This window comes from Lepisosteus platostomus, chromosome 8 (assembly GCF_059453375.1).
Source record: "Lepisosteus platostomus isolate fLepPlt1 chromosome 8, fLepPlt1.hap1, whole genome shotgun sequence".
In the NCBI taxonomy this organism is placed as follows: domain Eukaryota; kingdom Metazoa; phylum Chordata; class Actinopteri; order Semionotiformes; family Lepisosteidae; genus Lepisosteus; species Lepisosteus platostomus.
The window spans coordinates 48,175,518-48,188,742 of record NC_142618.1 but is presented as its reverse complement, the minus strand read 5'-3'; the positions used below and the strand labels follow the sequence as shown (position 1 = coordinate 48,188,742).

The 13,225-nt window shown below is 32.1% G+C and overlaps 1 protein-coding gene across 3 annotated transcripts in view; it reads right to left on the bottom strand.

Annotated features, from left to right (window-relative positions):
• Positions 1–13,225, bottom strand: part of LOC148657466 (cadherin-7-like) — a 66,510-nt gene that overhangs the window by 24,826 nt on the left and 28,459 nt on the right. For all 3 annotated transcript variants that reach the window (XM_088643764.1, XM_088643765.1, XM_088643766.1), the window contains 4 exons: positions 12,862–13,156; positions 11,923–12,042; positions 5,244–5,411; positions 3,992–4,179 (listed from right to left, as the gene is read on the bottom strand). In XM_088643764.1, the coding sequence (XP_088499890.1) occupies positions 3,992–4,179; positions 5,244–5,411; positions 11,923–12,042; positions 12,862–13,156 (771 nt within the window). The remainder of the gene's footprint in view (positions 1–3,991; positions 4,180–5,243; positions 5,412–11,922; positions 12,043–12,861; positions 13,157–13,225) is intronic.

Here is a 13,225-nt window from a genome sequence, read left to right as displayed (position 1 = left end):
ATGGCCTTTTTTGTTGGATAACTTGCTAACTTTCTGCTCCATTTTTTTTTGTTTTGTTGAAAGGAAAAAAGCCAACAATTCTCCAGTGGCTCATTCCACTCTGATTCTCTTTCACTCTCTGAGGCAGCACACATTTAAATAGGGAGGATTCCAGCTGTCAGGTATCATGATCATAGGGACCAACAGGTAGTTTCTCTCAATCAGTGATTAGACTGTGACTATACAAATGCACAAAAGTCTATTTGTAACTACTTATACATCTTAGCATTTCATATTTTTGGCTATCTGAGATTTTAACACCCAACCTTTCAGTACTGAGTCTAGATGCTTAGCCACTACTCTAGAATACTGTTGCCAATTTGTACATATTCTACATACTGACTCTAGTTTGGATTCTATTGCATAATTGATAAATTGTTTAAATGTGTAATCAATTTGTTGTAATCAAACAAAACATTGTTTAAATGTGTAATACAGGAGACTCCTCATTTTACAGGGGACAGAGTTTTTTTATTGTTCCAATTTAATGTTTAGTCATAGTTTACATAATATTTAGAATAGTACATTATATCTCCTGATTTCCAATTCAGCACAGTCTGCCTAATCTGAGTTAGACAAATAACATTCTAAAGTTTTCTTAGATGTAATTTATGCTATGTTTCTCCCCATGAATATAATTCAGGGGTATAATTTACTGGACAGAGCTTAATTGAAAACTACAGTTTTTATAGTAGTTGAATTAAAGCACTAAATTTCTTAAAAGTTCAGTTCAGTTTATTTGTGATATACACAAATGAATGATACAAAGACCAAAAGCTAAACAAAGAACAGCAGTAACAACAACAAAGTAACAAGTAGTAGTAGGTTTATTCCATGCTGAAAAGAGAAGAAAAAAAACATAATGTTTCGGCTGTTCTTTCATAAAATAACACTCTGACTTTATTTCAGATGTTTCCACTTGCTGTTTGTTTTTCAATTTATACTGCAATTAAGACAGCTAATATTTTGTCATTAAATTATTTGAAAGGAATGTTATCTGGTAAAGCGTACTGTAGAAACATTTGTCGACAGAATTGAGCGAAAGGTGGGAATTTGTTTGTGTTGAGACAGGCTTGCCAAATCACATAGTGACTCATTTGGTTTGTCTATTGATATGTAAAGTATAGATGTACAATAAGCTCTAGTGATATATTACTTGACTTATTTTGAGCTCTAGCCTTAGAGCTTAATTTGGTAGTCAATTTGACTTTACTCAGGATATTTACCTCTCAATGGAAATACTGATCTTACTGCTTCAGATGGTGAGCATTAGTAATATTCACTGGCTTTCAAAAGAGTTAGACAATATCAGAGAATTACCAGATTTACAGATTCCTGAGGCAAGATACATAAATTTTAGCTGCATCTGATTTAATGCTGTGTCCAAATTAAATTGAACGAGGAATTAAATGAAATACTGTTGCGCCACCTTAACATACTGTAAGTGCATCTGGAGTTTCAACTTAGCTTAAATTATTTCACAATATTAATATTGAATGATCGATTAGTTCTTTATGCAGGTATGTGTAAATTTCACATTTAATCACATTTAATAGATTCCAAGACAAGGAATATCAGTTCTAGTTCTAGTTCATACTATCTACTTCATGTACTGAACTACTGTAGAATTATATATTCCTTCTTCTACATGCTTAAACATCAGCCTCTTAAAAAATGATTCCTTTTTCCATAAACAGTAATAAACAGTAATGACTGCACTTATAACAAGTGAAACTTAAACATGAATCTTTACTCTGATAAATACACAAACATATTGTTAAGCCATTTTAACAAAAGTGAAGGCAATAGTATAAGGATGACTGCATACGGGTGCAGCCATCTACAAAGTGCATCAAAACTTGCATTGGCGGTAAGCTGTGGGGAAGTATAGTGCAGTGTGCTTAAGAATGCCAAATTTAGCATTTTGCTGCCAAAAATAGATTGTATTTGTGGTGTATTAAATGTTAGGGAAATCTAGACTTCATTTAATCTTTTGTACTACTTTTTTAGATCCGCTTAATATAGAATATTAATGAGGAATCATGTAATTAAATGGAAAAGGTTTTTGAACATTTTTAATAATAATAATTTATAATATATTTTATATCAAATTTGTAACTCGGTCAATTATTGTTATTTCTGTTAAGTTTCGATGTGCTCATCTAACTACATTTCGCATGAGCACTTGCAAAGTTCACATTAAAAATAATAGTCAGTTTAAAAATAAGTTTACGTTTTTTTGATGGAAATCATTGATAGTTGTTATTGTCTTTGTGTAATCAATATTCATATTTTTAGGCTAAATTTGTTTTTTTTTAAACATTGATGTTGTGAACTGATTTATTTGGCTCTGTAAGAGCTTTAATGAGGATGTATGTGCAGTCCACATATTACAGTATGTTAAATATTCAATTAATATTAATATAATTAAAAAATGTTGCATTTATAAATGAATGAAATCACCATTTGTATTAAATTCTTTAATTGGTCTGAATAATTGAATCCGATTCACCAGAATTTCATTCGATTTAACACAATATCTGATTTGTAACATAGTTACAAGATTAGTTAGATTTTAACATAGTATTAATTGTATGACAACCACATGCAGCTACAATACTTTAAGGATTCACTTCTACACCTGAAAGGTTTACAGAGAAATGTAGGCCTGCATCAGATTTGTGCAGGCAAATTTCAGGATGTGTTGCTGTCTGGAAAACCTGGATGCCAACCTGGTATACCAACTGCACCTCATACACTCTAGAGGGCTGTACAGTGGCATGTACTGTATGCCCACATGCACCTAAAACTGAAAACAATGGTCCATGTAAAGCATTGAACCTGACCAAAAACACAACATTATGTCTTAAAAATCAAGTTAAATGATGTCTTTAACTTCATAATTTTAAAATAATGACTCAGGATTTAAATTTCCCATTGTTTGAAAAATGCTAAAACACTTTCTTTTTTGACATATACAGTAGGTGAGTAACTAACATTCATTTCATCATTAATAAGCTCATCCAATGGACAGCCAGGAAGAAATTTTCAAAGATGACTCTAACGATAAGTCTTGCTCTACATTTGAATTTACTCCATTTTCTTCTCCATTCTCTCGAGCCTGCACTTGCATTCTTGTCTCTGTCTAATAAATGCGAGGGCAAGCATTTCCAGGAGTGTACAGCACTGCCCCTGTGCCCAGTGATTGCTGCAGGTCAGTGAATCTTAGTTTCAAAGGGTTGCTAAGAGGGTAGTGGTACCTTGAAGAACAAGGAGTAGGCCCAACAACGTATAATAATATAATATTCTATATTAAGAACACATACTAAACAAATAAGTCATTCTTCACAAATATTACATTTTCAGAATTTTTATTATATTGATTTGTAAAAAGATGTGGAAGAATTCCTGACATCAGTTATTTGAATATCTGATATTGACTCTCCTGATTGTTTTCATTTAAAGCTCTTGTACTGTACTGACAAATGCAGTTCTTAAAAATAATCTCCTAACTAAGAAGACAACCACCATTAGGTTTTAAGTGTACAAATAATTATTGAAACATAATTTCTATGGATCTGACATGTCTGTAAAACATTGGTTTTTGAGAGGTTTTCATTTGCAATGAAACCACTGAAATTACCCACTGGTGTTTCACAATTGCATTGAATTACACAAAACACCTGAAATACTAATATCTCTTTTGAGTGGGAGTAATAATTCTTACATGTTAAATATCTTTCAGAATTACTAAGGCATTTTCTGACTGTATAAAATAATGAAATTTTAAGAAATTACTTTAAAAAAATGACTTTTTATAAATTAAGAAGAACCACTTTTAAAATCTACTGGCCCCTCACACTAAATATAAATATGGTGAATTCTTCTACTACGGCCCTTAGAATTTATTGATTTTAGCATCTATGCATACAGGTGTTTTGATGTGACTCACCTTTTGAAGTATAATCACTCCCTCTTGAGTGTTGGGGTCAGTCAGAATCTCAAACACACCTGTGCTATCTGTCTCCTCGATTGTGTAGTTCATCATGCCATTTAGGCCCACATCCCTGTCTTCAGCCATGATTCTACCAATTATGGTTCCCACTGGTGCTGACTCAGGTATGGGAAACGAGTAGAACTCTATATTGGTTAGAGGTGAGATATTCAATGTAGAAATAGCATATTTGTATGATTTATGTATATATTCATTTAATTATTTTCTTGATATTATTGGACACACACATTTTCCTATTAAATTAGTAGATTCTGTTTATGATGTTAAATACCAAGTAGTTCTTAAAAAACTAAATGAAGGAAAAATATAAAAAGCTAAACTTAATGCAATACCAGACTTCAGCAAGACTTCTATGTTTATAGCAGCTGGTCATTATTTTGGTTGCGGTAAAGTATTTGTGTTTGTCTGTATTAGACAATATTCCTAAAAGTTATGTAGACAAAAAATTAAATACTTAAATGTTTAGGTATATAGTCTGATTAACGTGAGTTTTCTGTGTAATAGAAAGCTTGGAGCAGTATACAGAGGTATACAGAGGCTTTATGTACTGTGATCTTTTTTGGAGTAAATTCAAATGTAGTCCAGAACACCCTTTTTGCACCATTTAAGGTGATTAGATGAGTGTGATTTGCACGTGAAGGTGTTTATCTGTAGAAAGAAAAATAATGTTAAAGACAACAATATCAGTTTACAAAAAAAGTTAATTAAGGCCTTGCAGCTATGTATAATTACACATAGAATGTTACAATCAGGACAAAAAAAATCTATAGAAAAAAACAGATAGACTTAAACTCTTAATGGTCAGTTCTCCCATGTTACATGTAAGGGATGACATCTGTATACAGGATACAAAGTGCTTTAATTTCACCAGGATTGATTCTGTTTTCTTCTATTTGTTCTAAAGATCATGAAAAATAATGTTTACTTTATTTTAGGGTTAAATATTTCCCTCGCTTTATAAAGAACTTGGATAGCAATACAGAATGGACTAAGCAGTACTTTGTTCCAGAAAGGAAATATTTTTAAGACGGAATTAATAATCTATTCTCTATAATACTATAAATCCAAAATAACACGTCCAAAATTGTCCTCATATAGGACAGGATGTGATCATGCTGGATGTGAGAATAAAGATGGAAATATTAGAATAAAAATAGGGGAGTAAAACTATAGTTGTACTTATACTTACTGTGCTGAAATTTAGGCCCATTGTCATTTACATCAGACAAATTAATGGTTACTGTGGTTGTTGCAGAAAATCCTCCTCTCAGGCCCATCATGTCTTTCACTTGTACAATCACCAAATGTTGCTCTTTGGCTTCTCTGTCCATATCAGGCCAAGAAGTAACAATTGTACCTATGAAACACATGCAAGTAGCAATAACGCAATAATGAATGTGAATAATGTGCAGTGCATTATTAAAGAATTAACATTTTCAATGATGCTTATTCTTTAACAAGGGTGAATTACACGGAAAAGCACTGATAGTGTGAGTTTATTTATCATGGCTTTTAACATTTTTCATGCAAACTAAAAGAAAGCTCACACATAACACCGTACTGTGAATCCTTTGTCTAAAATTGAAGTTGGTGGTAGAGCTCTTTTATATTTGTCATGCGCTCACCCTTTAACTCACCACTAGTTAATAATGGAGCAACCCCTGCTTTCTTTTGTTCACCACAAACTTAATTTAACTAAAACCTTTGTTACTTTAGTTTAGGTACTAGAATAACTATTTGCATTGTTTCTTTATTAGAAAAAAATATTTCCCAATTTAATTTAAACACTTTTTGGGTTCAATTAATCTTTAAAATTAGCTTTTTTATTGTGTGCAAATGCTCAAAATGTAAAGTACTTATTCAGTATTTACCCATGTTTTTGTACATTATTACTATTACTAGAGCACTAGTACAGCTCTCAACAAAAAAAAAACAACAACAACAACAACAACAACAACAACAACAACAACATCAACAACAAATATGTTTACTTAGCATACCCAGAAGAAAAACAGCACTTTATAGAGTATGGATAATTCTGCTGTTAGAAATTCTATGTTAGAACTTCTAAACCAGGTATATAGCAATATATTACATAAATACACTGTAGTTGTAATAGAAATCTACTTGACATTCTTGGCTCTGATCATCCCCTTATACCTGAGGTCTACTTTATTTAATGGCTAGTTTTTTTTTTTGGCTCCAAGATATATTATTATGACAAAATATTTTACTTGGAAATGTTGTCTCCTTGTGACAATCGGAATATAGATAGGAGGTTGTCTGGTGTAATCACATATGCCTTGACATCGGATACACAGCTTAGTGTGTAGCAGTGATGCTTCTCTTCGGTCAGGTGCTTCTTTACCATAAAAACCTCCTTTTACAAAATACACACATGTGAGCATCTTACTGGAGTATCACTGGCTTCTTCATCTTGCATCACAAGCAGTTTAATGTGAAGAATACATTTAGTATTGGTTAAGTAGATAGAGACCTGGAGCTTAGAACTAATTTATCTTAGTTGTATCTCTTAGTGGTCTCAATGAAATCATTGGCAAATCCAAAATTAACCACTTGGTTGTAGATATCCCTTCTTCAAAGGAGGATCTGCTCTTAAGATCAACAAAGAGCCTAAGCGTATTGCTAAAACCTTTAATAGTACAGCTCACTTACTTAGCATAATTATGTTTTTAACTTTCTGCAAGAATGTCCACAATCCACTGGGTACTCTGGTGAAAATACGAACCCCAACATATTAAAATGTTACACCACAGTGCACCTACTAGCAGGTATTGTAGTGTTTTTTCCCCTTTTTGTTTTGTGTTATCCATAATATAATATAATATAATATAATATAATATAATATAATATAATATAATATAATATAATATAATATAATATGATATATTATAATATTGTTAAGCATTAAGTGCATAACACTACAATTATGTCGTTATTGACTTCTAATAATCTTTCCGTTACTGTGACCAGACAATAAGCTTCGCAACTCATGTCTCTGTGTAAAACATTAGGAATGAAGATGGAAATGGTCACTGATAAGCAGCATATCCCGAGTCTGTGGCACAGACTACGACATTGAAAAGGAGGTCCATTTTGGTATCTATAGAGATAAATATCCAACATCAGGATCTCTTAGTTCATTAATCTAAGACAGACCATCTGGAGATAAAAGTATACTCCTTTTACTTGTCTCTGAGACTATGACAGACTACGACAGTATGATGAAATGAAGTAATTTTATGAGAAGCAGACAATGTATGTAATTCAGATTTTATTCATTTCTTTGTATTTCCAGCCATTTGTATCACAACAGATCAATTTACATTTATATTATTACTCTTGGTGATTTATTATAATGTACATTTTTTTTCAATTTTATTCTAAATTGTACACATTAGGTTTGAATCTATGTTCAAATATTGCTTTTTTTTATTTTGTCCAATTGATTCCTAATAGCCCTAAAGGGCTTTCACAATTTACCATAACAATTTCTAGGTGGTAAATTCATCCATCAATTCACAATCAACAAAAGTTACATTAAGGCCGCTTTTAAATATGACAGGGCTACATATTATATATCAGTATAAACATTCAAACCGAATGATGACAAAACTGCGTGCCTTTATGAAATGTGCTTTTGTTATTTCTTGGTGATAGCATATTATTTTTAATATCAAAATTTGTCTTTGCTTACAGCTCTCCATAATTATGAAACATAAAGACATTTCTATTAAATTACAAACTTAATTAAGTTCTTTCCATTTCATGTGATAACCAGTTCCAATTTTAAAGGGAAGTATCTTAAAGTATAAGTAGTATACTTATAAGTAGATTAAATATTATATTTTTTAAACACAATAATTATTTGTCAACACATAAAAATATTTAAAGTATTACTGAAGTCTGTATTTATGATATGGTATAATTTCCAGTGTTTTCTTTTGTATTTTGTTACATCTATTTTGAGCACTTTGAGATGTCCTCACACAAGCTGACTGTTAGTTCTCCTCAATACTACCTACTGCAAAACTCCTGCCCTGTGCCATCTAGTGAAAACCCTCCAATATTTTCTATTTTGGAGAAAATAAATCTGTAAATAATGGTTATTTTATATATTTATATTTATGTTATGGTATTTGGAAGTGACTATTGAGGTGTTTCAAGAATATAGGGACAAAAGTCAAACATCTAGCTCATGTCAACATTTGTAGTTTTCAGGAGCTTCAAAGCAATAAAAAAACAGAGGCGTTTGCTGAATGGAAGATGGTCTGACAGACACTGATCAAAGGAATAGTCTGGTTTACCTTGATTAATTAAGGTTCTGGGTAAAAAGACTCATCAACAGTTGAAAAACAGAATAGAATCAGGCAGGTATGATAATTAAGAAGGATAAAGGAGAGAAAGAGATGGAGGAGAGCAAGATAGACAGAGAGAGTTCATGAGAGAGGAGAAGAGACAGTGGAGATGGAGGTCCTTTTTCTAAACGGCCTTTAAGACCAGATTAAAATTAAGTATTTGAACCTTGTTAAGACAATTTGCTGTTCTGTTGATTTCAGGTAACTCAGATTTAACTCAGATTTCTTACATAGAAATCCCTAAGTTATAAATGCTCTCTCCTGGTTAATGGATGCATTTTTGGAATAGAAAATTACACTTCCAATTCCTTTTGTAGCATCTGAGTTTATCAAGAGAGAGGTTTGACTCTAGGTTGTATTCTGTTTGGTGGGTTTATCTATATTCTTGGGACTGTTAGGCATAGGATTCAAATACTTGGTAGCAGTCTGGGGTCTCCTGGTTGGGCAATACCTAGGCCTTTCAAGACACCTAGAGTGTTGTTTAGTTTGTGTTGTGCAATTATTAATATTTTTTTGTTTAACCCAGTGTGCCTGATTTATTATTCTTTTCACCAAAGCTGTGCCAGAGAACAGAAAACTCTGAGATGAAAAGTGTCTTTTAGATTTTAGATAATGTTTGTGACACTTGAAAGAGTAAACACTTATAACTTTACTTTAACTTTACCTTTGTATACCTAGGTATGGTACGTTGTGGGTTAATGACTGTCAAGGAGAAATACAAGATATTGCACAGGGGAGAAGAATGAAGAAACAAGAAGCAGGGAACAAGGAGAAGAGAGAGGAGTCCAGAGGAGTTGAGACGTGAAGCTTGCGCCAGGCGAGAGCCCCTACTTCATGATCATCCAAACCATACCTGGCTGGAGATAAGTGTTTGAACCTTGCTAGAGAGAGCATGTTACTCTGTGTTTGTAAGGAAACGTGGGCTTCCTTGGTAAAAGATACCTCAGTTAGAAACATCTTTCCTGCTTAGGGTGCATTGTTATGGATAGTGATATAGGCTCCCATTTATTTTGTGGCATCTGGGGCGCAGAGAGAGAGATTTAACTGAAGGTTGCATTGTATTTAGTTAGAAGGCAGCTTATCTGTCACTGAGTGTACTGGGCATGACATTATCTCTTATGTGGCTTCTGTAGACATTAAGAGTTCAATGCTTAGTAGCACTTTGGGATTTTCTGGAATATTAGGCCTCTGAATCACCTTGTTTGTTAATACTGTACATAGAGTCACTTCTGTGTCATATGTGTTGTTTGTAGTGTAGTCTGTGTCTTGTCATTGTAATAAATAATTGTTTAACCAAGTGTGCCTGTATTATTGGTCCCCTACCATAGCTATGCCAAAGAACAAAGAATTAATGTGCCTCTAATTATACCAGCCACTCAGATATATCCTAAAGAAATCACTCACAATTTGTGGATAATGAATAACTATTTCAATTATTGATAAAGCCGCTCAGTCAAATCCTGATTTTCACCATTTTCATAGCCTCACATTTCTAACAATATATTAACTTTAAATTTAATAAAGAGAATCACCAAACTGTTGCATATTTTTTCTTAAGTTTTTTCTATTCTTTTCCATTCCTTCAGGATCAGAAAAATATGTACATCATTATTTGGAAAAAAAAGATCTTTGAAGTACAGAAGTTTCCAAAAATTGTAGTCTAGCATGGTTATGCTTTGTTTAAATCAGTATCTATGTCAAATTTTGTGTTAAGAATATTTATTTCAGAATCATTTTAGTGTATATAAACTATGAAGACAAAAGTGTCATCCTGAAATGGAGACTTTCTATAAATCATAACTTCCCTGTCTCTCTGTAACTGTTTCCAGGTGTTCTTTTTCACTATTTGAAACCTAATGTTTTTTTTTTAAATAAAATGAAACAGTGTGTTTAAAAGGGAATTGACAGATAATTGTATTTCATGAGCAAAGAAACATGTCTGGTAATTGAAAATTTGACATTTTATGAACCCATTGGCTGTGGGGTATAGTTTTATATGATATTCTGAAAGCAGTATGAAGGACTGTAAAAATGGTAAGTCTCTTTAACCTGGCATTAAACAGTTCCAGAATTATCATCCAAGAGTTTTCTTTTATATTACAAAAACATAATGAACTAACCTTCCTTAGAAAAAAATGTTTAAGCCTACTTCTTGAGGTCCACAAGGTCAGAGGAGGTGATTTATTAGATTGACTAAATGTTAACATTTTGGATATTCTGTAACAGTACCTGGTAAATCTTTATCACATTGTGTTATTATTTTCAGTTTCTAATGTCCTATTCACTTAATTAAGAGTTACAGAACTGAATCAAAAGTAGTTTCATATTGTAAAATAAAGATTGTGGTATTTTAAGAAATAATAATGTTTAATTATAGATGATTATAGTTTTCAAGGACCATGTCCCACATAAAATAACACAGCAGAATTGCAGGTCATTCTTAACAAAACTGTTAAAATATAGGAAAATATATTAACCATATATTTGTTTTCTGCTATAAACTGTTTTCTAAGTACATTATGTGGGAAAAAAAGAAAAGCATATTATAGTCAAATTAAAATGATTTTAAATTTTAATTTAAAATGATTACTTTAACGTGTTGCACTGACATTTTATACACATAATCATAAATAACAAGAATACATTTTTTTAAACATGTAGATACCACTTATGGGTCTTAAGCAAAAGGTTGTCTTGTATTACTGGTATTACTCTAAAAATTACAGTATGCATACCATTAGATTATATAGGTTATACACTAAATCATTTTGTTAACTTGCCTTATTATGGTGATGCTTTTTTTCTCTGACGTTCTATCATTCTTAGGTCACAATCATATGCTAAAATTAAAATATTGTATGTTCCTTGATGTCTTTATTTTTCCATTCCCTCTCCTGCGTATGTGAAAATGAGCCACATGTTCTAAAATGAATCACCACATAATCTCAGGCATTACAACCCAACTTGGAAACCACACTTTAAAATTGAACATGGACAGATCCTGTTAAAACCTCACCAAAGAAGTGTTGAAGGTGATGTAAATTTCCCCTTAATAAAAAAAAAAAACACTCACCAGATTAATTAGTGAGATTATTAGTGAAACTCAATATTGGGCTCAAACTTAACAGTGTATATTTCTTAACTTTACATGTTGGTGATGATGGGAATCTACGAATATGCTACTGTATCTTTGGTGACCAAATTTAATTTACTCCTTATGATCTTTTTTTAGGGCGCCTTAATCAACTCACGCCATAGTCTACTCAACTCATATCGTTGATCTATCTAACACATTAAATGAGGAACATGCAATAATTCTGTCTGCCATCATTTATATTTTCAGGACTATAGCACTATGTACTGTAGCACTATGTAATGCTACAGTACAAGAGCATACAATTGAAATAACAGGTATCAAATGGAATAATAAGATAAGAAAGGTTTCTGGAAATTCCAATTGGAAGCTGTTTTTTCTGTTTATTTAGCTACCTGTTGTTGGTTCCACAGAGAAGTAGGGCTGTCCCTGCAGGATGCTATAGATTAATCTGGCATTGTTCCCATAAGAAGGATCATCAGCATCTGTGGCTGTCACTTGTATGACTGTGGTCCCTGAGTGAAAAATAAAGGAGAGAAACAAAAGCAACATTAGCTTAATCATGTGTTATCATTTACTAAATGAATAATTATGCAAAGGGCGTGTTATGCAGTGGCTGGTTGCGGCCTGTGCTTTCAGCACACTGCTGCACACAGATCTGGGAGGTACAGGTGTGCATGACAGTTATTATTCCTGCGGAGACCGTCCTCTCTCTTCACACTACTTGATGTCTCACAGATCACTGAGCTAATGGAAATTTATAACCAATGAAACCTGGACCTATGACTTCATAATTAACAAGCAAAAATGATTCATAATATACAAAATGTTCTGGTTATAATTATAAATTAGAAATAACTGTTTTGTTAGTAAAATGTAAGACATGTTTTGACTCCACTTTTTTGTGATTTATTTTTTAATAAACAGTATGTGTCCAATATAGCAAGTACCAAATTAATTGTTATGTATTTGCATCATAAAAATACCAATTTAAAGATATTATATATTGTTTATATTTTGTTCATGTTAACACTATTATTTATGAAAATATTTTATCTCACGCTTATTAATAACACAAATGAAGTGTAGATATTGTTGAATTAAATAATTATTGTTTAACACATTCTTAGTATGTAAAAGGTATATATATTATAGTTTAATTGTAATTAGTTTCTTTCATCAATTCTGTTATACTAGCTGAGTAAAGAATGTGTAGTCAAATGTATTTCAAATTTCTTTGTTATACAAATTAGGAAATCAATTTGTACAGTATTAGACTAGGCTAAAGAGCTTCAGCTTGATGTTCTATGAAATCTGAGAAAAAGAAAACTTACCAGTTGGACACATTTCAGCAATTGTAGCAACATAGGGTTCATTTTGGAACTCTGGCACATTGTCATTGATGTCTTGAACTTTGATAATAAATTCAGACTCCGGTTCTACAGGCTGCATTGATAACCTATCAATGGCTTGTGCTCGCAATATGTAGGAGGATTTCTTCTCTCTGTCTAGCTTCTTCATTGTGTAAATTTCACCAGTATCTTCATCAATTCTAAAGACATCTCCAGCACCTTCTCCAGAAAGAATGTACTTTATAGAAAAGTTAACTTTGTCATAATCTGATTTTAGCTGTAATACAGTAAAATAAAAGAAAAGAAAGGTAACATATTACAAAATTTGCTAGGATATACAGTTTCT